This window comes from Coturnix japonica, chromosome 9 (assembly GCF_001577835.2).
Source record: "Coturnix japonica isolate 7356 chromosome 9, Coturnix japonica 2.1, whole genome shotgun sequence".
NCBI classification, from domain to species: domain Eukaryota; kingdom Metazoa; phylum Chordata; class Aves; order Galliformes; family Phasianidae; genus Coturnix; species Coturnix japonica.
In genome coordinates this window covers 12,507,984-12,533,827 of record NC_029524.1, presented here as the reverse complement: position 1 = coordinate 12,533,827, position 25,844 = coordinate 12,507,984, and the positions used below count along the sequence as shown (strand labels likewise).

Here is a 25,844-nt window from a genome sequence, read left to right as displayed (position 1 = left end):
GCTACCACCATCTGCTCTGCCATTTAGCTGCTCCAGCTGTTTGGATCCTTCCTGCTTTGGGGGTTAACAGTGAGGACACAAGCTGCTGACAGCAGAGAGGTGAGGAGCAGAGGCTTGGGGCCTCGTGGCTTGCACACAACTGCTTGCTGAGGAGAGGTGTGAAGCATTGGGCCAGGCCTTGCTAAGGTCTGGGAGAGTTTTGTCGTGTGCAGCACCAGTGAAAGGCTGTAAGAAGGCGCTTTAATAGCTTCTGTGGGTACGAGCTTCCATGGAATTGAGTTTTGGCTGGATGGAGGCCTCAGTTGTGTGTTCCTTTGATAGTAATTCAGATAACCCGGTGGAAATTTAAATATTCGCTTATAAATCGGTATAAAAATAACACTCCCCATCTGTTTAACTAGTCTTGGTCTGTCTTGTAACAGTTCACTGACCATCTGTTACTGTGGCATAAAGAGAGACATTATGAATCCACTTGACTGTACGCATTTCAGACTTCAGTTTATTTTTGGTTACTAGTACATATGGACCATGTTCTGTTACTCTCCATGTGTTTGTTCACAAGGACTTTGCAGCACAAGTTTCCCTACGAGGAGTGTTTCGGAATGGGGGAGCAAAGGGGAAGAAATGCAATCAATTTTCTACTTCAACAATAATAAATAGTTTCTAATTTGGATCCTGTCTTACTCCTTCCTCCAGCAAGCTGCGTGGATGGATGAAGCAGCCAGGGGAGGTGGCAACTCAGATGCGAGTTGTCTGCTTAATGAAGTAGCTCTCAGGCATGCATAGTAAAACTCAGATGAAATGAATCATCTCGGAGTTCTCCTGTTGGTGTTTCTCCTCTCCCTCCTCTTTCTCATGCTGAAAGGTTTTGCAGGTTGCTCAGGGACACATGCACACTACCTCAGTGCTTGTTAGTCTCTATATCCAGCAGATGCTGTGAATTAGAATGGAATTTAGCTGGTCTCATTTGGTTGCAGGATCTGCTTGTGAGACACACTCTTGGTTTTAGCAATGGTACTCTGACTCTCCCAAGTCCCAGTAGCTTCCTTACCAGGCGAAGATCAGGGAACAGGCTCATTGCCAGGAGCAGTGTTGTGAAAAGGAGCTGGTATTTGGCTCAGCTGCTTTGTGCAGCAGAGCACCATTTGTTGCCACATCTGTGGCGCATGGCTGATTTGTTGACCCTTGTTGAGTTCAGTGTTGGTGAAATGCATTGGAAGTAAAATTTTTCCAAGACCATCATCTTGTCCCTAGTGAACAGCTTCCAGGAAGGGGCTTCATCATCCAGCAGAGCTGGAACTGGGGTTTTCTTCCTACCTCTTTTTTACAACAGGGTAATTTCATTCATGTCTGTAGATTTGCTGTTGGGTGGCATGAGGTGGAAATGAAACTTCCACTTAACCACGTATTAGGTAGGCAGCCACGCAGCTGCTGGGTGATTGAGGTGAGTGTTGACACTAGTCTCTATTCCTTTCATAGTAGTGTTTTAGAAATGCTGTGCAGAATGATGAGTTGTAGGAGTTAGTCTGTAACCCTTGCTCATCAAGTGCTCTGTACTTTCTTTTTAAGTTCATTAAGACAATCAACAACATCAATTCAAGCATCAACGGACACTCAAAGAGAACTGAGTTCATTTCTGTATCATCCAAAGGCCATCCTGACTCCTCCTGTCAGGAAATCCTTCTAGTGTACACAAATGCAAGGGGGAAAAGTACAGCTGTGATAAATGCTGCTCTGCAAGAAGCAACTTAAATACCTGAATGCAGCAGTACTTCAGTGAACTACTGCTTCTAGTCTGGGAGGAGTTTCAGGATTCTACCAGGACCACAGGATTATTGACCATCAAACCAGATGAGCGAGTTCTATGCAGGGTGTTAAAGCTACTGAGTCCCTCCCACTGGGAACTGATAGGGCTTCTGCACGTACAAGAAAACAATAACAGACATGTAGAACAAATAGGATTATGGTTGTGCATTAATTATAAACTAATTAGCCCCCATGTTTTTAGACAAGGCCTACTTTATAAAAATCAGGTGAAGGGATTTCTGGCATATATTACTTACCGAAGCTTTGTTAACATCTCACCACCTTTAATCCCTCTCTGTTCTTACTTGTATTTAGTAATCTATCTGAATTAGCAGCAGTGTGACCCATTCTCTGCAGAGGCCAGACTGCCAGCTTATAGAAATTACTGAAACGAGGCGCCAAAGTAATGTAAGGACAAATGCCTCCTCGTACAGATTGGCATGAACACTGGAGGCAGCATTTGAGCGTAATATTGACTAATTATTTAACCGTGAGTGGCAGCTCTGAACATTGTGTTCTTTTTGCTTCGCTTCCCGCATTTACTGTGAATCTAATTACTAAGGGAGCAAGTATTTCTTCTCAGGTCGCTGAAAACACAGCAGCTAGATTTGGGAAAGTGCATGGGATACAAAGTGGAGGCAGAAGCAAAGTGTGTGCCAGCTAGTTCTTGTACTAGAGCTAATACTGGTATGTGAGCACTGCTACTCGTGGGGTAGGGAAAGCAGGTGTTTGCAGGAATCTGGTCTGAGAACCCAAAAGCTGCTACCAGGAGAAAAATAGATCCTGAACTAAATATGCATGGTTTGAAATGAGCAGCTTAGATTATTGGGAATATGACTTGTTGTTCTTATCCGTGGGGCTTGACTTTTTAGTGATAATTCTTTATATGATGTGAACAAGAAATGTCCCCAGCTGCATGTGCTTCAGTAGGGGTCATGTGAATCAGGGGGTACGACCCTTAAGAGGGATGTAAGCTTCTGATCTTCACTTTCTGCACAAAAGTGAAGTACTGACACAGGCTGCCCAGGGAGGTGGGTGTGTCATTGTCCCTGGAGGCGTCCAAGAACAGTGGAGATGTGGCACTGAGTGGCACGGTCTAGACTAATCACAGACATGGGTTGATGGTTGTACTGGTTGATCTTATTGGTCTTTAAACCTTAATGATTCTATGAAAATCTCCATGCTATAGAGGGAAACTTTCTGGATTTAAAGGAATACATATGTACAGTGTTAATGTTGATCCACAGAATGATAGGAAAAATCCTTCAGCTGAATGCCTCGTGGAAGACTTAGGTCCTTGGGCTTATTCAGGGAGCCCTGGGAGCAGCTGTAGGCACCCTAGCAATGGAAAAAAGCTTGCTGACCAGACCCTGTGATCCAGGCTGCACACACCTATGCTTCCCTGGCAGATTAGCCATCAGTTGTGGCAGGGTAAGGATGTCATTGGGTAAAAAAGACCACATTGCTGATGCCTTGAGATGCATTCTTGGAGGCTCGAGTCATGTGCAGTATAAATATATCCTCTTACTGTTTCATCTGGAGTCAGATGATGCCAGACTATTATATTAAATGCTGCGTTGTAGTGTGTATGCTAAGGGATGACTTTGTGAATGATACTTTTTTCCACAATATATTAGGCGGAAATCCCCTAGCTTTAAATCAGGGTGTTAATGCCAACCATATCTCTTACTTCCTTTCCATTAAGTTTTATTGAGTTAGTTATGGTTGCTTCTTGCTGATTTTCCTCTGGGAGAAACATACTGGCTGTCTTTCTTGAAAGTGCCCACTGGGTGATTTTAACTACAGACATTATTGAGACATGCCAGGACCAGGATGTCAAGGTTGGCCTTCAGCTTCTGTCTCTGTACTGCTGGAAAATTTATTTCTCAAGTAAAACAATTGCCAAAAACCCATTAGATAACTTGATGTCTTTTGTTGCTGGTTATTTCCAAAGTCTGCTGCAGGGCTCCGATCCCAAAAATCACTTATAATAAACTTGCAGTTGCTTTGTTTGTTTGTTTTAATTTAAGGTACATTTTCTGCAAACACAAAGCGGCACTGCTCTCTTTTTGCCCTTGATGCTGAGTTGGTTGTGCATATTAATCAAGGGCCAATTGGAAGAGCAAATGCAAAGCAGTGCAAAATGTGACTGAGCACATGTGCTGTGCTGCAGTCTGCAGTGTTCTGTGTTGCACCACTTTTTTGATGGGATTTGAAAAATTACAGGTGAAAACATACTCTTCCTTTATTAGCCACTATTATGCGAACCATATGGCTTAAACTGAGGAGTAAATTGCACCTGGCATGTATCAACCTACCATGTCTCCATAAATGAAGATCATTTTTTAAGTGCAGACTAAAGGGGAGATGAAGGTGGGTTGGTGTTGTTTGCACAGATACTCACAGCGGTGCTGGCACTGCTGTACATTTTTAAGGTCATGCTACAGGGTTGCTGGGATGATGCAGTACTGTACAGTAAGTTTCTATAGGAATGTCAATGTACTGATGTGCACGTGCATTCAACTTTTTATATTCCCTCATAAAATCAGAATCATAATCATTCTTGTATGTGTATAGCACAGCATGTGATACAGAACATGAATCTGTGCAGAGTATTTGCGCATTGGTGTGCTGCTGCTGTGCTGCTGTGCAAAGTTCAAGATGAGACCTTGACCACCCTTGCCTGCCTTGTCATGGAACAATGCATGCTGTCACGTTGTGCAAGGTTCCCTGGGTTTTAGAAGTCTTTCTATCTCAAAGCAGCCTAGTTGCTGTTCCCTGGACTCAAGGAGGAATTAGGCTTTTGTTGCACTGTTTAGTATTGTATTGTTTCGTGCTGCGTGTGGTTTTTACCACTGCATCATCGAGGTCATGGTCCCTCTTAAAGGTGGCACCCTGGAGCAGGTGGGAGCCACAGACTTGCTTTGCCCTGGAGATGGCATGAGGTTCCCGTTCTCTAAGGGGGGATTGTGAGTACAAGCACTCTGGACACACAGGATTTGTGTTGTTACCAGGTAAATGAAATGCTTCTTCCTCATTCTCCAGAATTAATTGTATTTTAATAGGTCTTCAAACACATGCTGTTTTCCTCTATCTTGGGACAAAGATGTCTGTTAAACACTCTCTCAAAGTCACTTCCAGATCTGTTCTCTCTTGGAGCTGTACAGGCTTGTTAGGTGTTTCCTCTCTGCTGCTTTTTGAGTTTGATTAAGGCCCTGTTGGTACTGAAGGGCATTTGATAAGACCCACAGCTTCAGTGTGCAGGTAAAGCTTGAGACCAGCCTCTACCTCTCTTTTGTCTGCCTTCTCGTGCATTGAGGTGCTCCAGCATGGGCAGCATCCCACGCAGGGTGAGATCTCACTTCCTATCGCCACCTCACCCAGCTGCCACCTCTGGAGAGCTGCTTCAATCTGACAACAGCCACAGCCAGCCTAGCATCAACTGGGAGCTAAAAATAACGCGGCATGGAAAGAAAACCAACATCTAAATATAAATCTGTAATGCCTCAGTAGGGAGCATTGCATTTCCTAATCATTCAGTCAAATTGTCTAAAGATTGATTAATACTGGAAAGCTTTTTGTATCCACCTTGGTCACCAGTGCCTCCTTCCCTCCAGTACTTTCTTGGGAAGGCAGAGGTTTTCTTTTCTTTCTGTCCGGGTTCTCCAGCAGCCCACCCCGTGCTTGTGCACCTTTGCTACAAAGCTGCAGAGAATTACATCCCAGCAAGGAGCACATCTGGGCAAGAGGAGGGGTCTGGAGGGCACAGCTCCCATGAAGTCAGACTCGCACCACCTGGGCTTGTCACCCACAGGTTGAATGAAGCGACAAGCAGACATCAAGAAAATGGCGAGAGTGTTTTTCCCCAGCCTATCATCTGTCTCCCTTTGAAAATCAAAGTCTAGAGAGATTTCTTCCCTCAGCAATACATGCCAAGCAATCGTGCTCCATTGTTGTCGGCAGATTTGTTTTTGTGCACTTCAGACAGGAAGAACGGCACTCATGGGGCGAGGAAACTGGCACAGCGCGAGCGAGGTGGGAAGAGAGGAAGGAGCCAGCAAGTGGCAAAGAAATCTGCCACGGCTTCACCACGTTCCCTAGCAACTCGTGCCCTGGAGAGTCACTTGCGATGTCTCCTCTTTATCAGCGCAGCTGCATGCAATGTACAAGCCTCGCCGCGGTCTGGCTCGCGCTATTTTGGGTTTAAAAACCGAAGCGTGTGATTGCAGTGCTGTCATGGACATAAGGACTTTGGATTGCTCTCTTGCACAGATGGGAGCAATTCACAGGGAGGGCTGGGAAAGTGACTTTCTGTTCTTGCTTGAATGTTGTCTGGTACTGGCTAGTAAATACCACCTTGTGGCTTAAAGATGCTGCGATGAGTTGATCAGAGAGCTCCCTTGCCATGCGTTTTCACCATAAGGCAGCCTTGCAGGGATGGGCTTACATGGGTGCTTCTGGAGTAACTTCATGTCCTGCCAGCCGCTGCAGACACACGTGGGTCTTTGCACAACAGACACGTGGTACTTTCTTGCTGTCTGGGGCACCTCTGTTGATTTACCAAATGTTTCTCTGCTTGCTGTTTCTCTGCTCCTGGTCAGCATTGCTGTACCCTGTGACGTTCCAATGGGGATTCATCATGGAGTGCCAGATGAGCATTCCCAGGAGCCTGGACAAAAGCCCCCACTTGTGTAACACAATGTTACAGCCCATGAGATGGGTCCTCTGGATGTGAACTACCTCATGTACTTGGAATTTAAGCTGGAGATGGAACATTTTGGAACTGGTAAAAAGACAGGCACTGTGCTTGTTTAGGACCCAGCTTCTCTGTCTTGCAAGTTCTGAGCAAAATTTATTTGATTTAGAGTCTGGAACAAAGCTATAAAACAACTTCACACATGAGCTTCCTTTCTTGTAAGCAACTTCAGCCCTGAAGATGATCCATAGGGCCTTCATCTGGCTTTGCTCAACTTCACGCAGAACCTGTCACAACTGTTATCACAGTCACAGAAGCATAAACAATAAGGCTGGGGCTTGCTTGAAGATCTGTCTGCTGCTCAGAGATGGGATCAACTCTGCCTGAGCCATTCTTCAGAAATATGGAAAAGCCTCTGTGATGGAAATTACAGCTTCTCTACAAGAAATCTCTTCCAGCGCTTTGCTGTCCTCGCTTTTTCTCCTCCTCCACACTGCAGATGCTCTAAAATGCCCGGGTGGTTTTCAGATGTGTCCAGCAAAAGGAAGGTATATGAGTGCCTTGTTTAATAGTATAAAACAAATGCAGAGGGGCAGGAAGGGAATGTGGACAGCAGATTACATGGTTTGGGGAAGAAATGAAGAGGGAGATGTCTGCAAAGTATTTGAGGTTCACAAGGTTTTTAGGTGTGCTTTTGAAATTGACTTGACCGTTGGGATTGAGGTTAGGTGAAGAGGAAGGTGGAGGAAGCATGCTTGCTGTGAGACCTGCTCCAAGTGGAAACCGACCCCGCAAGAAGAAGCCCTGAAAGCCAGGTTAGTCTAAGCTGAGAAATAGTAGCAGGAGTTCATGAGATCCAGGCTGAGGGGGCACCATGGTGAACTAAGTAAGCCCTAAAGCATCTACTGCCTGCAAGGAAGCAGATTTCAATCACCCATATCCCCAGAGTAGGGTCTTAGCCTGTAGTGCTTGCTTTTGGTCTGGCAGCCTGGGAGCAGGTTTTCTCCCTGCATTGCTCTTGTTGACTCAAACAGTGCCTCTCAGCCGACGTACACCTGAGTACATTGCTCACTTTGGCACATTGAGCTAGACCCTCTGCTGCTGTGTAAATCAGCGAGTTCCCTGGAGCGGCTCTGATTTGCACTGTCTGAAAGTCTAGCCCATCCTTTAGAAGTAAATTCTGTAAGCAGAATTATATATATCTCTTTGTTTTTCCCCTTCAGCCTTTGCTCAGTCAACCTGCGAACTGCTTAATCATTAACAAACAGAAGGGGCCTGCTGCTGTTGTTGTGGTTGAACAGGACATGAAAACGTTTCACAGACAAAGCTATCTTTTTAATGCATCAAAGTAGTCCAGACACGATGCTGTGTCCTGCCGCAGCCCTCGGCCTCCTCAGCTCTAATTGCACACGCCACCGCCTCTTTCAGTTCACTCCAGTCTGCACAAAGTACTGCTTGACCAATTAGCAAGATAAGTTCGTCTCTAGCCCAGGAGGGATGTGGACAGCCTTCTTCACTGCATCTTTGTACATGGAGGAATGTTTTGACAGCTAAACATGGATCTTGTTGAGCTGTCAGTTTTGCTAACTCTCTCAAGTGTCTCTTATTTATTGAGTCATCAGGCTCTTCCTGACCTCCTCAAAGTCAACCCCAGCCTGGCACGAAAGACAGCACAGAAATGCAGCTAGAGCATGGCCTTCTGAGCAGGGCGAGTTTCTTCAAGCATTTGATGCCTTGAACAGCGCAGATCATTAGGTCTGTAAGTCAGTGCAGCGGCTGTGCCCTCAGGCTGGCAGAAGTCTTAGAGGCTGCAGCTGGGGAAATTCAGATTCCTTCCCTTAGTGCACAGCCTGTTTGGCTGCCAAGATGTTGGGGTTATTTAAGAGGCCAATGGCAAAGCAGGGGACCAGAGAAAATGGTCTGAATCCAGGTAGCCCTGCATCCCCTTCTGGCTCCAGCACTGAGCTATAAATTTCTTCTCCTTTTGCTTCATTCTGAACTCCTTACTCTTCATTCATTCTGAATCTGGCTTGGAGGCCGTAGGCACTTGTGCAGTGCAGAGCACAATCACCACAGAAAAGTATGTATGTGCTTACCTTTGGGAGTGCTGTGACCACAAAGTAATTTTGCATTTAAAAGCCATGCTGGGCACATGGTGGATATGGGATCATGTGGTAGGTGCAGCAGGGGAAGCAAAGGGGAACATGTGCCATTTGAACCTCTTATAGCCCTTCTTTGTGGGAGCCAGGTGAAGTTAAGGTATGGTGCTGTGATCTGAGTGTACCCTGCTACCTTAGCAAAACCACATGTGTGTGTATCTCCAGGAGCATCCTGTAGGCTGAAACTGTGGGATTTTGGTTAGTAGTGGAGAGTTTTTGTACAAGCAAGCTGTTTCAGTAAAATCATCTTTGCTCTTTTGCTCGTGGGTTGCAAGGACAAGCTTGAGACCCTTTGAATGCTCGTGGTGAAACATCCTGCAGCATTTCCCAGTAGGCCATAGCCCCTTCCTCTTTGCCTTCCTGGCACGCTTTGACCTCCAGGTGGGACATGCAGGGTCCTCAGCCTGTGGTTCCATCCAAGGGCAAATTGATCCTTGGTTCCCAGTTCCCACCAAGTGTGGGAAATTCCTGAGCCCAGACAGTATTTCAGAGGAGACTTGAGGCTTTTATCTGAGTAATACTTAACTGCCCTGGACTGTACTGCAGGAGAATTATGACTTTGTTGAGAAATTTTTACTGCAGTGAGCCAAATGAGAGATCATTTTCATAAGTACATTGAGCGAAATAAATGATAATCTAGATGACAGGCATTTGCCCTGGCCTTTTTCCCCAAGAGCAGTAAGAAATTTGGCACTGCTTTGTTCTGAAAATGTTATTTCTGATTATCCTGGGGTAATTGATGCTAAAGCATACACAGGTCCTTTCTAGAGCAGCACTGCTCAGGCTATTGATATTTGAGAGGGGCTGCAGCCTTTTGCTCCCTCCTGCTTCTTTTCTCCTCTATTATTTCCTCTGCTCCCAATGAAGCTGTTCAGTCTCATCTTCTTCCTTGCTGCCAGTGTGTCATAGCTTCTGCCTGACAGTGCTTAGCGCTGAGAGCATATGCAAGTACATCTAATGCCTTGCTGCTGTACACTCTCTAACATGAGCAAGAAGCATTATGACTGCAAGCAAACTGTCCTATTCTGATGGACATCTCTGTCTCACCAAAAGTTGAAAAGCTCTTAATTGCCAGTCATTATTATAATATCAACTGCAGTGAGGTAGTTTAGTCATAGCTTGGTCCAGGGATGTGGAGAGGCCAGGGCTTGCTGGCAGGTGGTATTAGTGAACCACTGTGAGCTACTGATCATCTACAGTGAAGATTGTTCTTCATGAATTAAATTGGAAATGGTCATTGCAAATGGTGCTTGACATGATGGCTGGGATTCAGGCAACCTCGAGGTACCTGGAGAGGGCTCTTTATATGGAGAATTAATCGTTTTAAATGCTATAAAGCTGTAGTGTAATGCAGTGCAGCAACTAAACCATCCACATGGATGGTATGAAATAGAGACACCCTAATTGAGGCAGAAATTAGAGAATGAATTCTGTTCTCTTCTGCTTTACAAATTGTTTTGAGCTGTATCACGACTCTTCTCTACAATCTATCACCACAGCATCTTGAGGTGCAAGCAAATGAGTTCTCCTTTGATTTTGAAGAATAAGTCTTCTCATTATTATTATTGTTTTTAGAATAGCAGTCTTCTCATTATTACTTGCAAATTCTCTTTTCTATCGCTAGAAACAGTGTCATTTTGGATAGGTTTTATTACACTTGGAGCATGGTTCAGCTGAGGGGTGAGACAGTTATATGGCGTGGGCAGCATCCAGATGTCTGGACTGTCTGTCAAGTTTCAGCCTCCTCTCCCTTGGCTCAGTCACTTGGGAGGCTGAAAGTCAAGTGAAAGCTCATACTCAGTGCTCACCCTCTCTGATGTCTTTGTAGGTCCCCATCTGCTTTCCAAAGGAATTTCTACTCGTATTGCTGAAGGGCTTGGGATCATACAGTAGCTATTTCAAGAAATAGTTGGTGCAAACCTAAAAGAAAAACAGCAAACTCTCTTAAGAAGAAAGCAGCTGCACAGGAGGAAAAAAGAACATGATTCTGGGATGAGAACATGAGTAAAATAGAAAAATCTTCTTGTGCTAACAAAAGGAAGACATTTCTGAGGCCAGCAGGAATATAATTTGCTTTTGCCACGGTATTGTTTTAGCTAATATTATTCTTATAGTTTTTATTTATATAACAAAACACCTCCTGGGCAATGGAGGGGCATGTTGGGAGAGCTGTGTTTCTTTTGAAGACATAATCTTACAAGACAAAATGTAGACACGTGAGTGGAAGAAGACACAACTTGGCAACCAAAGATAATTAACAATAGTCATAATTTGTACTCATTCAGCATCTTTCATTCAAGGATCTCAAAGCATTTTGTAATCATGAGTTCATTGAGACTCTCAAACTCTCTTGAGACAGCCAAGCGTTATGAAGAACATTTAAAACAGCAGGGTGCAGGATCAGACTGGTTAAGAATATTGCTGAGGATAAATTTCAGGAATCCTGCCCTCCGAGCCTGTGGGTGATGAACAAAGTGTCTGCTCCAGCCTAAGAATCTTCTTTTTTCTTTCTTTAACTGTCATTTATACATATGTATTATCTTTCAATGTTAAGCAAAATATGTAGTCTTCATTTAAGTCACTGCTGTCCTGGGAAGAGTAATGGCCCATGTCACAACTGACTAAAAGTGAGACGCAGATAGTGGGTTAAATGCATTTGGTTAACCATTTGTTTGCTGTTTTCACATGAAAAAAACTTAGATTGAAACCTGTCTTGATGATGGAAAGTGATGTGATTTTAACTTTCTTTGTGTATTAAAACAGAAACCCATTTGCATATTTTAAGCATCTTTTCTAGCATATTCAGGCATCTGGCAAGAAAGCTATATTTAAACTGTTAATACAGTATGAATGCAAGTTTCACATGCAAAATTAGTCCCATTAAAATGGTGAGATTTATTTTTCTTTTGAAACAAGCGATGCCCCAGCAATTCTGTTTTTGTTACCTGATAAGGCACTGCAGCTGGGATGGCCAGTTTTTTCAGGAGGTGACGGACCTGAACCACAGAGCAGGTGGTGCTCATGGCCCAGGCACCCCATCAAACCCCTGTCACCGCATGGGGAATGGCGGTGAGCTCCCTCATCGCTGTGGTGCACCAGGGAAGGAAGGCAGCACACCATGGGGGGGTGCGTGCCTGTTGTGTGGTGTCATTCTTCATTCTCTGTCAGAATGATTGAGCTCTGCCTTTGTGAAATGCTTTGCAAATGAAAAACTTAAGTTGGAGCCAATCTTGATTAACTCCTTGTGTTGTAGGGTTGCTTCTGAAGGGGTATATTTTAGAAGGAGTGTACTTAGTCTCGGTGGCTTTACTGTGGCAGTGAATTGCCCAAGCAAGATATGTACTGTGTGAGCAAATGTCTCTTTTTTATTGTTATGATTTTGGGAGTGTTCTCACTTTCACCAGGTGTTTTGGTACTTGCCCATTGAGATAGGAATGTAGCTTGGTTGGTTTGGGAGCCCATGAGCCCACTTAGAGGAGTTGCTCACTGTGACCAGAGTTCCCCATATCTTCCAATAGTAACCACCTGGATTTACAGAAGGGAGTTCATGTCCCCAGGCAAGAAGCCCTAGATGGCACTAAATATCCCGAGGTGCATAGACAACAAGGAATGAATTCAAATCCATCTCCAGCACTTCCCCATGCTTAGAACTGAAGCTTTGAGACTCTCTTCTCCTATGGATGCTTATCCTACTCTAAAATACAGATTTTGACCTGCTGATAGCAGTAAATATAATATTTAATTAACTGATGTTTTGCAGGTAGCCAGTGAAAACCTACGTTATAATGACATAAAGACAAGGGGAGTTGATAAGTGTGCTATGCCTTTAGTGCTGGAGGTGATGCGTGGGAATGAGAGAGTGCTTGACTCTGAGCCCAGAGAGATGTAGCAAGGCAAGCAGCTAAAGCAGAATAAAACCTACAATCTTGAAACAAATAAAAGAGCAAACACAGGGCTTCCTGATGTAGTTTTATGAAGGAGAACAAGGTCTTACAACAAAAAACTTAAGGCTAATATAATGCATTCTCTTTATCCATATATTCATAAAGTGGTGATGTTTCATTCCCCTCTCAACAGTACCATCCAGCTTGAGCCTTGAATTGTGGCTATTGAAATGTGTCCTGCCAAAGTAAGTGGGGTTAATAGGCAAAACAAAACAAAAAGAACAACAAAAACCAACCCGCTCTTCTTTTTGTATGAGATAAGCCTTGACAAGTAAAGCGTGTTTATGTAATGATAGAGCCAAGAGGCCCCAAGCAAGATCAGGCACTGCTGCAATTGTTTCCGTATATACATTTAAGCAGCAATGGGACATTAAAATGTAGCATTTTATAGGCGTTCTTATTTGAAATGTAGTTTAAATCTGCTGTTTCCCGAGATAACATGTCAAATGCGTATTACTTGGAGATTTGTTTGTTTTGCATTTTCTAATTAGAAACAGTCAGTGTTGCTCCATAAAAGTCTAGCTCATCTTCTGTTAACCCTGAGTATTATAAACAAACCACAGTGTCCGGCAGAAACAATGACTCTGCAATAGAAGTGGAAGCTGTCATTTAACACAGTCATGCTCAGTGCACCAGCTAGTGTTGTTTACAGCTCATCCAACTTCTGTAACACCTAGTGGAGACAGCCCGCTCTTCTAGGTTCAAATCATAAGTAAGAATGTGAAGAATAGAAAGAAAAGCTATTTAGTGTGTTTGCATATAAGAGAATGCAAACAATCCAAGGACAGAACAGTCACGCTCGTTTATTAGTGTGCTTGACCATTACTAAAAGACATCACGGCAGCTTGGAGAACTTTGTAAGCACTGAATAATTGACAAGGAAATATCATTAAGCCCGATTTGCAGAGTACTTAGTGTGCATATATGTGGTGATTCTGTTTAATTCAATATCAATACATGGAGGCCAACACTTTGTTTTCATTGCTACAAGCTAAAAGCTGGCTTCCAGATAGTCAAAATAAGCATTCTGGCTCTACTGTCTTAATTTTACAGACAAGATACCTCCCCTTCCACCTGTCTGCATCCCTACTTCAAGTGTAGAAAAAAAAGGGACTATTTGCCATAATTGCAGACTGTGAACTTAAAGCAGAAATATCTAATTTACTATTATTATTATTGCACATATTTTGTGTAACGCTGCCACAAGAGATTGTTGAAAATCGGAGCTTAGCAGGATTTGAATAAGACTGGGAATGTGAGTGGATAACCAAGTGAGGATAGAGTTACAATAATGAAGTTTAAAAATAAAGAAAAATATCCTCTAGAGCTTTGGAGTAGTTACAAAACTGCCCTATTTCAAAGCATGCCACTGTTTAATAAATGAGGGCTCTGCTGCCAGAGCTGCCCTCTCTGGATTACTGGTTTGCTCTGGGAAGTCGTGGCTGTGGGGGCACTGATGGTTTGCCCCACTCTTGCCCATCCCAGGGGAAGCTGCTCTCCCAACTGCCCAAAAAACTAGTAATTTCATGCCACTCATGGGCAGGAGGTTGCAGAGGTTGGTGGATATCCCCTCTTTCAGGGCAGCTTCTTCTTAACAAATAATTCTCCGAGCAGGAGTAAACCCAGGAATGTGCGTGTGGCAGAATCGTCTTTTCAGGAATCTGTATGTACTCAGGCAGCTGTGACTTTTCACTGGGAAAATAAATCAAGAATTAAAATATATTATTTTTTTTCCAGCACATCTCCTCTGTAAGAGGGTTCAGTTGGCCTTAATTATAGACTGAATTACAGCTGCAGGCAATCGTTATTTCTTTGGGAGCTCAGCTCGTAGGAGAGATGCGGCACCATGCTGAATTTTTTGGTCTCAAAGTTTGCGATTGTTTTGAACAGTCAATAACTTAAATGAAAAAGTATGGTCTTTGTCAGGCCACTGAATAAAAAATGAGCAAAGATGTTCTTTAACCGTTTATTTAACTGATGATGAGTGCTGGTGAGTGAAGTGAAAGGAAAGTGCTAACTTCATGCAGATGAACAAGTAGAAAAAAATGAAATGGAAAGTAAGCATCAGTGTGAGACGTTTCTGGCTGCTTTTCAATTCCAAATTGGGCTAATTCTACCTTCTGAAAAGAAGATAATTTCCACGTTTCTGTAATTGGGAACACATAATTGAAGTGATTTTCTCTCCGAGTGAAGAAACTTCTGCAGCATTTGCAAATGGACAAGAAAAATGACCGCATACGGTGTACTCTGAATGATGTACATTGACGGTAGGATCATCTTCAGATGTCTTTGCAGATTTTATACTGGGATTTTTACCCATTTGGGTGAAAATCTGTATGTGGATGGGGAAAGTTTGTGCTGGTGAATGCAGCCCACTCCCTTTGTCTGGGCAGCCAGAGCACCAGAGGCAGCTGCTTACCAGCGAGATCTGGAGTACAGAGCGCATACCAGAGAAGCGCTGAAGAAAGTTTCAACTCCGCGTACCAAAATACTTGTGCAGCAATTCCACGTGACTGCTTCTTTTGACCTGGCTTTTTAGGAACTGAACTTTAATGAGGAAGATGAACCAGATGTTGTTGCACTGCTTGGAGTGGCACAAGCGATTAACTCACTTCCTTTTGTTTGTAACATGAAGATATTTTCTGCCACGGAGTTTAACCCTTGGAATGCTGGCAGTTCCGAGTCCATCTATTTGTAAATGCATTGACATCTGCAAACACAGCTGCATTTGTTATGCTCTTCCCAAGGTTGCTCCATATAGTGAAAAATAATACTCAAATGCTTGTAAAGGATGGCCCCTCTTTGCAAATCAGGGCTTTTTCCATTCTCATGGGCCACTTTATGATCCCTGATGTTGGCTGGGATGCTCAGAGGATCTGGGAGGCCGCTCAGCACACAGCACAGTTTTGAGCTCTCTGTGTCTCAGGCGCAGTGTACACTGAAGCACTGTGGAGCAAAGAGAATGCGTGAAGATGATTGTGGCAGATTAGGCAGTAAATTGTATTTCTAGACAGCCTTGATCATGGTACAGATTGGGAGAAAACAGAGGAAGTTTAATAAACAATAGCACAACTGTTTTGTAAGGAAAGCCAGAATTATATTTTTACCCCGACCTAACAAAAGAGGAGGAAGGAAACTGTTCTGCTGAAACAAGCATTCTAGATCCACTAAGGATACACTTCTCTATGTTTGTGTGCGTGCGTGCCCCAGCAAACTCAACAGCATGTTCATATGCATGAAATGCATTTTCCTGGAGGCACATAGTCAGCATGTGCCATGCAAGGAGAAAGAAGATGTGCCTAGCATTGCTTAAATGGTCAAAAAAAGCGTAGCATTTTAGTCAAAATAAGTTAAAATGTCTCCTAACGTTGTGGTTGGTGTATGTTGTTTTTGCTGATGTTGAAAACTGGGTAAGAAATCTGCCCAATCTGGAAAAGTGCAATGTAGGTAAAATATGAGAACAACCTTTTTATTGTGTGTTTGAGGATACATGGTAAGAGAAATCTGCAGAGAAAGTCTGCAGATTTTGATCTTTTGTTTTAAATAGTACAACCAGAGCCCGTCCTGAAGCAGACACGAGCAGCCTCCTGCTCCAGAGATGTGGAGGCTGGCATGAAGTAGAGGCACAGGCCCCACAGCCACGCCATCCTCTGTGATAGGTCTGGATTCCTTCACAGGATAGCACTGGTTATTCCATTGTGCTTGGAAACTGAAAGAAGATGAAATGATGTTTTAAGATGCTTAGATGTTAGATTGATTTTTCAAGCTAATAAATCCTTGGCTGCTCTTGCTGTGTTAAGATGTATGTTCAGGCAAAATTCATGATCAGCTCACAGGAACAAGAGAGCAAAGGAAAATATGCAGTTCTTCCAAGTTTAAATGCTTTGTATTTGGCAGCCTTAATTGCCTTATTAATTAACCTTTTTTTTTTATTAAGGTTACATTATTTATTATTTCTAATGAAGCAGTTGTCAATTAGCCTTCTAAGAACAGCCACAGAACAGGGTCCGAGGGCATCTGGTTCTGCTGGGTTAAGTGCCTGGCTCTGAAACTCTTTGTCAAGAGAATGACCTTATCCACACCAAAATGAAGTATCCCACAAAGGTGGCACTTCTGTGACTTTGAAAGCAAATATAAGTCCTGTGCTAGCAGATCTTACATAGCCTTCCGGGGAAATGAATCCAACCTGGGGCTTTTTCCAGGTGCTCTTTCTACCAGGGGAACCATGCCACCCAATTCATTTGTGCATTGCTGCTCCATTGGAGAGCAAACAATAGGCAGCAGAAGGTACAACTGTCCTATTGTGTGTGTACAGCAAATCCAGCACTTCCAAGAAGTGCAGTCATGCTACTGCACTCATAGGTGCTGCATGTGCAAGGGAGGTCAGGTCAACGAGAAAGAGAGGGGATGGAACACAGCTCGGCACAGACCCTAGAAAAATAAATACGAGGTCAGGAACATGCAAGTGTTTGGTTTCTTGGAGTGGATGATTGAAGTATTATTGCTAAGCACTGTTGGGAGACCTTCTCCACATTGACTGATGTCTCATTTGAAATCTCCCTCTTGCCTGAAAGAAAAAAAAGAGTTAAAACATTTAGTTAATTCTCTTGCACTGTTTTAAAGCTGCTGTTCTCAGTTGAACGTGACTGGCTCTATAATAATTCATCGTGTCAGGTGTTGTCCTTATGAGCTGGATAGAGGTGCAGTGTTTCTCCAGTGATATTTTTCTTCCCATTTAAATAGGTAAGGAGCACAGAAAATCACTTACAGTCTGTCATTCAGAAGTTTCTTTTATAAGGTCCAGTTTTTGATGAAATTAACCATCAATTAAATCCCTTCCTTTATTCAAACGCTGCATTTCATAAACAAATTAGCTTTCCCATGCAAGTCTTTCAAGAAAGCAGCGCACACAAGGAAAACTGATGTCAGCATGTTTTTAATCCTGAAATGACCGAGTTTCTCAGTGCAGACACCAAACTTAGCTTCTTCTAAGAAACTCTGAGGCATGTGACTGTTTCTGTGCTTCTCAAAATATGCCTGTAGTTCTGCTGTTTTCCAGGGAGAGAACTCACTGAGATGGACCTTAAATATTTTATGCCAGCTGTTAGCACATGAAGGCCAAGAGGTCTCAGTTTTTAAGCGCATACTAAAACCTTTGTGTCCCTAGCACTAAAAATCTGTGGGCTGGCTCCTGCTCTTGCAAGTGTTAACAGCAGGATTTGTGTCAAAACAAACAAGAAGAGAGCAAAACTAGCAGCTTGGAATTATCTGCCTTTGTCTATACACTCCGCCACTGTAGGAATGATTGTTCTAGCCTCTCTTCTATTGCATTGTTAAATGATGGAAGCTTTTGCCAAATCCGAACTGAAATGCTTCCAAAGCCTTTTTTCAATGTTGGAAAATGTTTGTATCAAGTTATCCTTGGAATAATATTTCTCCTTTATTTATTACTGTGTGCTACCCAGTAGACACGTAATTATGAGGCACAGAGTTCTTCTCATTCTAATAGGATATATAGCACTTCTCTGGACATTTTTAGGAGTCCATTTTCATTACATTAAATGGGATGTTTACTTGTGTGAATCTCTTGGGTTTTAAAAAAAGCAAAAAGACAATGAAGTTCAGCACTGGGCAGTCAATAGACTCTTTTACTGTAGGGGAATGCTTTTATTCCACATCACAAACTGTTTGTTCTCTCTCTTCTTTTTTTTTAGAGTGGGTATCCGAGCTCTGGACCCACATCAAGCACTCCTGCCTTCAGGCCTGAAGATGAGCTGGAACATCTGACAAAGAAAATGCTGTATGACATGGAGAATCCTCCTTCTGATGACTACTTTGGTGAGCAGTGCCATGTCATGTTGAATCAGTCTTTCCATAGCCCCTTTCTGTATTTACCACGTTTGGTAATGGGGAGGGAGGCATGACAGCTGCAGTGTTAATGTAGTGACATTCATACTGATAGATTTGGTTTCCATGCTTGGGCTGGAAGTGCAGTCATCCATAGGAATTCCTCTGTAATTTCAGCATAAATCTCATGCTCACTTACTGTATGTTTACTGTCTTTCTGGTTATAAAGTGGAATTTTTCAGTTTTTCATTCTTTTTGACACCATCTGTCCCCAGCCTGTAGATTACCAGGGTAAGTTCAGGTTTCATGCCCTTTCTTGCCCACCTGTCCCATCCCTCTCATTGCATCTGCAGAGAACCTGGCAGTGTAAATGCATTCTGCTCCTGTGTGCTGGCGTAGATTAAAAAGAAACCCATTTGGAGTCAATCAGGTTGGTTTTATATGGACACCTATTATTCCAGAACTGGGTCCAGCAAATATGAGGAAGATAAATCTGAGCTGATTGAGTCATTATATCTGTCATTTTCCTCACCTGGAAAAAAGATAATCAGCTGATTTCTTTGGAAAGATCATATGACCTTAGACATCTATAGGTATAAAGCATATGTCTTACCTCTGTGTGTTAGAGACTATGAATCCTTAATTAAAGTCAAGAGATTTGGGCATATTTGATACATCTTGCCTGTGTGCTTAGTTTTTTACTAGGCTTGGGTGTCCTGTTGTTAGGAAAAAATCTGCTTCATTTTATATAGTTAACGGCTAGAATAAGCTATTCATTTTGTCTTTTTTTTCCTCCTTTATTTATTGCATCATTTCTTAAAAATATCATTGAGATTGCCCTGTAGGTCTATTGGTTATAGATTTTGGTTGGACAGAAGCATTTCTAACTTAAAGAAACTTCAGTCATTTTGTTTAATTGGAAAGCAGGTGGAACCAAGGTCCTAATAAACAAGAATTTTGCAGTGAAAAGAATCTTGATTACATGAGAAGGTCAAGATGTTCTCATCAGATAAACATTATTCTGTGAAATGGGGTAGATTCAATCCCTGTTCTCCACCAGTATCCTTTGCCTTCCGTGGTGTCCACCCTTACAGCCAAAATGTCTTCTTTGTAAATGGTGGTGGTCATCAAAGCTGATGACTTGCCCAGATTTAAGGTGTAAGCAAGAATGACTTTTTGAAGAGGGATAACCAGAGAACATGTTCTGTGTTGCTGCATTTGACTTTGTCTCTGTCCCATGCTTACTTGAGTTCACTCTTTAATGTTTTAAGAGGGAAGCAACAATAAACCAAACAAACCTAACATGTACTTAGCTATTAGTGTGGGCGGGCAAGAAGGAGAAGCCTTTTTCCTGCTCCCTTCAGGCAAACAGCTGAAGCCCTGAAGCATGAGATTTGATTACAGTCATTTTCTTAATGCAGAACTGTAAGTGGCAAGAGCCAGTTCAGGGACTGGAGCCCGCTCCATTCTTCCCATAAGCTCAATAAGTTAGTTGGGTGAGCAGAATATTTGGAAACTCACAGGATCCAAGTACAGTAAGGACCTCGCCACTATACAGCCCAATGTCCTACCTTCAGTTTCTTCCAGAAAGCTTGACTGAATCAGGACTTTAAAAAAAAATCTAATCTTTTTATCTTAAAGACTTCAAGCAATGGTGAGTCAACCACCTACCCTGATAAGCTGTTCTAGTGATTAATTTTCCTCACAGCTCAGAAATTGCTTCCTGAAGTGAAGCTTTAGTTTTGTTTAGCACTTGTATTTATGGAGCTGAAATACTAGGCTTTTGCAGACTAATAATGTATCACTAAAATGGTTCTGCTCTGTTTGGGAGTGTGGTGCATCAAAGCTTATTCATCCAGAAGGGATGCATGGCTCAGAGGATTGGAACATAAGGTCTCTCAATGTTAGGTCATCAATTTGGCTATCGGATGGAAGGTCAGACCAATGCCTTTCCAGTAGCTCTTAATTCAGCAGGAGGAGATGGAAAGGAGCATACAGATCGTTTGGAAACGTTGCCAATGTTGCTGTTATAAGCAGCAGCATGATCAAAGATAGAGTGATTGTGCATGATACAAGCTGCTTGGTGAAAATCAATCAATCCTAGTTGTCCTTGGGCAGATGATGCTTAATTACAAGACCTGATGGATCTTCTAATTGCACTCCGTCTATACCACTGAAGATCATCTCTGAGTCTCCAGCCTTGGCATTCTTAATGTGCAGATATACTGTGTGTTGGGTGGAATTCCTCAGCTTTAAGCACGCTGTGCCCCATGCAGCAATTTGGGGAACACAGCCACAGCTAATTATATGCCTTCCAAGAAAAATACAAAACAAAACTAGCAGTCCTGGGACACAACTGCTTTTTATGGTTGGATAAAATCAAAGGGGTGGTCTGCCCTCATCCTCTTTGGTTTATTCCAGCCCAACCTTCTCTCAGAGGAAAATGGTCTCTGGGCTTACAACGGTGGAGGCTTTCAGAATATGGCAGCACAGGCCTGGGAGTTTTATACTAATTCTGGCTTTGTCGGAGCTAAATACCCATCTACTGAGCTGTCAGCCTAGTGCCTCTCCACAACTTCATGCTCATGCGGAAAGAAGAAATTAAGTGTAGGAGGAAAAAAGGAGTCTTTCAACTTTGGTTAACTGTCTGAACCAGTATCTCAGCCTTGATTCTCTGTTCTTTATTTGTTTAGCGTGGTAACGTGGATTGTACAAGATTCATATGGCACATTGATCCAATAATCAGAAAAAGGACAAATGGGCAGAGACATTGACTCTGATTTGCATTAAATATCTTCTGCCTGAGGTCTAAATGCCATGGTAATTGTAGCATACCAGATAGCTGTCAGCTAATCACTTTTATTAGTTTGAATTTAGAAAACTGGATTTCAGCATATTAAAAGTTGGTTAAGAACAGATAGGTTTTGAATTGAGGAATCTAATTAACCTTGCTAGAAAGCTGCAAGGCGTTATATTAAGTCATGGAAATAATTTGTTGGAATAATTACATTTGAACTGTCAGGCTGGAGAAAGGTCATTTTACTTGCCCTGTCAGCACGCTGAGATCTTTTCCGTAACCATCTTCCTGCTGCAGTTCCACTTTCCTCATCTCTGGTTTGCCATCAAGCTGTCTTGTTTCAGCATAGGCAGATGTTCCTGGGGAGGGAGGAGGAGCAAAAGCCTGAAGTCTCTTTGCCCTGGCAGTGCCAGCTGGTGCTGATGGGAGACTGGGTGAGCTGAGTTTGGGAGCCAGCCAGCCAGCACTTCCATCCGGTCTCTGCTCACTGTAACACTTCTCTGCAGCTTCCCTGAGTGCAAGTTACTGGAGGTGGTTTCAGAGACAAGGAAACTGCTGTAGCCAGTGACTGCTCACCAAAGCGTGTGTAGCTGGTAGCATATTATGGCTCATCCTGCATTCCTGAGGAGGCAGGGAACATAGTAAGCCAAGAAGCAGCATGCTGGAAGCACTCTTTGAAGGAGCAGGATCACAGTTGTTGCCTAGACTCACTGCAGCAGCATGATCTAGTCACTTGGAAATCCTCTAGCTGGCAGTGATTAATGATAAAAGTATAATCAGTGAGCATAGTAATTAAACAAATGAACAACAAAAAAAGCATTTTTAGGAGTTAAACACATAATTCTGCTAATTCTGCTTTCCTCAGTTTTGTTGAAAGCCCACTCTTAACCATACTGCATCTAAGACCCCCTGTCTTTGGTATGTATCACCTCATACTAGGTTATTCTGTAACATCTAGGTTATGGAATGACTTACAGAGTGTCTTCTCTCTGGAAGTCCTTGACAAATCAGCAAATTGAAGTCTCCTAAGTCCAGGCTACTCTTTACTGCTGATTCAGTTGCTGATCTGTGGTAGCTGGCTGTCTTTAATCTAATCCCTTTTTATTAGAAAGGATTCCCACATGTGTTATGCACTGTCCATTAAGGATGCTTTCTCCCTGTCACAGCCCTTTGTGTTGCTAAATGTGTAATCACAGATAGGCATGTCAGAAGAAAATATTTCTTGGAGTGGAAATTGAGTAAGGATGGGGAAGGAGAAATGAGATTTGCAGGAGATTAGGATAAATCTATCAAAATATTTTGTTGGCCACCATGGGAAACTACAGCTCACGATTTTGCATTTTTTAAAATGGAACACAAAGGTCACAACTGTTCTGGACCACCATTTCAAGTATCCTAGAAAGAAAGGACTTCTGGCAGCTTATCATTCTCTATCGCCATACAGTCAGTGCCGAAGACTGGAAAAGTGCCATCAGGGCTCCCCATCTTCTCTTGCTTTCTGGACTATGCCTCAGCTGAGTCACTCCCCACAACAGAGAGTTTCCCTGACTGTTGGGAAGAGACATTTTCTTGCATTTTATTGAGCACTCTTAGGTCTACCAAAGGAGTTTTAAGTACTTGATAACTTGATACTTTCCTCTTGTACTGTAGGGATGCACATATAGAGAAGAAAGGTACTAAAATGGTGCTCTTGAACAATAAAGGGGCCTTGATTTTGTCTCAGAGCTAACAGTTCAGTAGTTTTCTTGTATGTGTTCATCATATGTTTCAGCTTCGATACTGGGAGTGATGGCACAGAGTGGGGTGAAGAGCAAGGCCAACAAGCAAGATGCTTGTCCTTTTTTCCTTCTTCTCATCCCAGACCCTTACGAGACCTTCAGCAGATATTTCACATCTGCAGGCTCCTTTCCCCTCCCACCCCCCCTTTTACTCTTTTTACAGTGCATTTAATGTTAATATTCCTTCAGCTACAAGCTGTTTCTGGGCAGCGGTTGTAGGAGTGCCTATGGAGAATCCTTCATCCCCAACAATTCTTTGAGATGCAGCATCACAATTAAGATGATTCTGTGATTGTATGATGAGATGAGATGGAGATGAGACTGCTCACTATGTTGTGCAGGAATAGCTGCCTTCCACTTGTGGTATCTCAGTCTGTTGACATAGCACTATGGGCTAAACAGTTCTACTGTCTATAAAGCAAATGCATTCTGCATCGCATTTGTGTTTTCACCAGGCATTTCTGTAAGAGGCATCCCCTTTCTTTCTGTTCAGGTAGCCTCTTAGTTCCATCCGAATTGCTACTAGAAAAGGAAAATCAAAGTCGATGTATCTTGCAGGGTTCTTCTGAAAAAGTTATTGTTAAAAGATGCAATTTATTATTAAAAAAGCATAATTGCGCTGCGATTTTGCCATGTAATGTGATGCATCATCATGTCTTTTGTTTAAAGGCAGGGTCTCTGGTGCAAGGTAGCCGACATCCTCATTCAAACAACATCTGGATCAGAAAATAGTAGGTTAGATTTTCAACAACTAATGAGCCAGCAGTCATTTTCTGTTACGTAACCACTCACAAAAACAGGAAGAACAAATGTATAACGTGGACCCTTTTCTGCACTGTAGTTCAAGTTATCATCTTTTGTGCTTGAGCCACATTCTAGCATTTGTGCTCAGGGTACAGCAGTGGGGAGCAGCCTGCACTGGGAGGTCATGTTGCAGCGCCATCAGCACCCAGCTGCCCTCTTGTGGCATGCCGCAGGGGGAAGCTCCCTCCCTCTGCTCCCCAGGGGCTTTAATTACCGTGGTAAATGGCTTTCAAAGCCTGTTTCTTCAGTCTCACTTCTGTCAGTGCTTGCCGCATCCATCTAACTTGCTTTCAGGAAGTCCTGTGCCTGCCAGTATCCTTGCACGGCATCTGCAGGTAGGAGATGGGCAGTTAATGCACGCAGACAGTCTTAATGCAACCTAAAGCTGCCCCATAGTTCTAATTGGGGAGTGTAGAAGAGGAGACCTGTGAATAGCGGGAGAGCAAAGCATGCCGTGTCTGCATGTGTTTATCTCCAAAGGCACAAGAAACAGCGCTGTGCAGTGGCTGTGAACTGACTCTGATTTAAGTTGCTTTTCAGCATTTAAAAGAGTAAAATGGGCGCAAAAGTTTGGTTCTTCCTGCTGTTGATATCATCCACGTCCTACCCTGCAGTAATTGTGGGGGAAAAATTGTTTTGGAAAGCCAAACACCCATATCTTTTTATGCCAGAGATCTTAGTCTTACAAAGACTCAAGCATGCATCTCTAAATGAAAGATCAAGCAGATGTAGCCTTCAGGAATGAGGGAAGGCTGCACTCTGTGAGCCTTGAGCACCTGCTACCCACATGTGCCAGGAGGCAGGAGACTCGTCTTCCTCCTTTGCTTCTCATCTCCACCTAGAAGTGGACAGGAGTTTGCACTGTGAGTGTTTCTGAAGTACAGTCACTTCAGAGACCAGCGCTGCTTCACAGATGTGGTCTGAACCTTACATCAAAAATAAAATTACCCGTTGTTGCTGTAGGTGATAAAATGCAAACTGATGCAGGTAAAAAGCAGCATGACTACCTTGGTGTTTCTAAGTCTCTCATTTAGCTTGAATTGCTGGCAGTCAATCTAGACATATTTTTTACTTTTAAATGGAACTGATTTGATGCAGAAGTCATTTAATGGAGAATAAGTGCAGAGTACCAAGCTAGCACTTTAGCAAAGGTATTTCAATGATCACCTATGTGCTGTGAAACAAATGTGGGCTTCGGGTAGTGAATGGAATTATTTTTGAAGCAACAGTCAGAAAATGAAAGCTGACAGTTTCCTGGTGTCTTGGAAGAGGAGTGAAACGTGATAATGAAATATCTTTCTAAAGGACAGTGGTATTCTACAAGATTTCTTCTGCGTGTTTAAAAATGAATGTATCCATGAAAAAATTATTCTGTGAAGTTGGTAGTCATTTCTTATATTGCAATAGGGCCCTCCCTGTGGTAGACACTGTACAAATGGATAGCACAGCTCGGCTGCCTTCTGAAAAGGCTTTGGACAATGATGAGACTAATAGTCGAGCCCACAAAAGTTAATAGCTCATAATTGCATGTGAAGTAAATCTTTTTAATTGAGAAGCAGTTCAAAGAGAATCCAGCTCATTCGTGGCAAATTTATGTGCCCAAACCAAACCCTCCGTGGACTGAAATGGCTGAAGTATTGATAATGAGCCATCAGGACTTTGACAGCCCTTCCTGTGGCAGGGGGTTGAAACTAGATGATCTCTGAGTTTTCTTCCAACCCAAGCCATTCTATGATTAGTCCATAGCTAACTTGGGCCATTAAGAACTGAAAGTGTGACCTGCCCCACATGAAAGACTTGGCTCGTCTCAGGGGGGTTCTTTGTGGATGCGTCATCAACTCGCTAAAACCATAAATGGTGGCTCCCAGAGGACCTCTTGTTGGGAATCTCCTCGAGGAGGCCAAGGGCTGGAGGAGGACTTAGTCTAGGGGGATGTGGGATGGTGAAGGTTTGTCCTCCCTCTCATCTTAAGTGTCTTTTTGGATACAAGACAGTATTTTCCATCCAGGATTT

At 43.0% G+C, this 25,844-nt stretch overlaps 1 protein-coding gene across 15 annotated transcripts in view; it reads left to right on the top strand.

The window, feature by feature from the left end:
• Positions 1-25,844, top strand: part of LPP (LIM domain containing preferred translocation partner in lipoma) — a 306,103-nt gene that overhangs the window by 205,045 nt on the left and 75,214 nt on the right. For all 15 annotated transcript variants that reach the window (XM_032446708.1, XM_032446707.1, XM_015871615.2 and 12 more), the window contains one exon: positions 18,320-18,443. In XM_032446708.1, the coding sequence (XP_032302599.1) occupies positions 18,320-18,443 (124 nt within the window). The remainder of the gene's footprint in view (positions 1-18,319; positions 18,444-25,844) is intronic.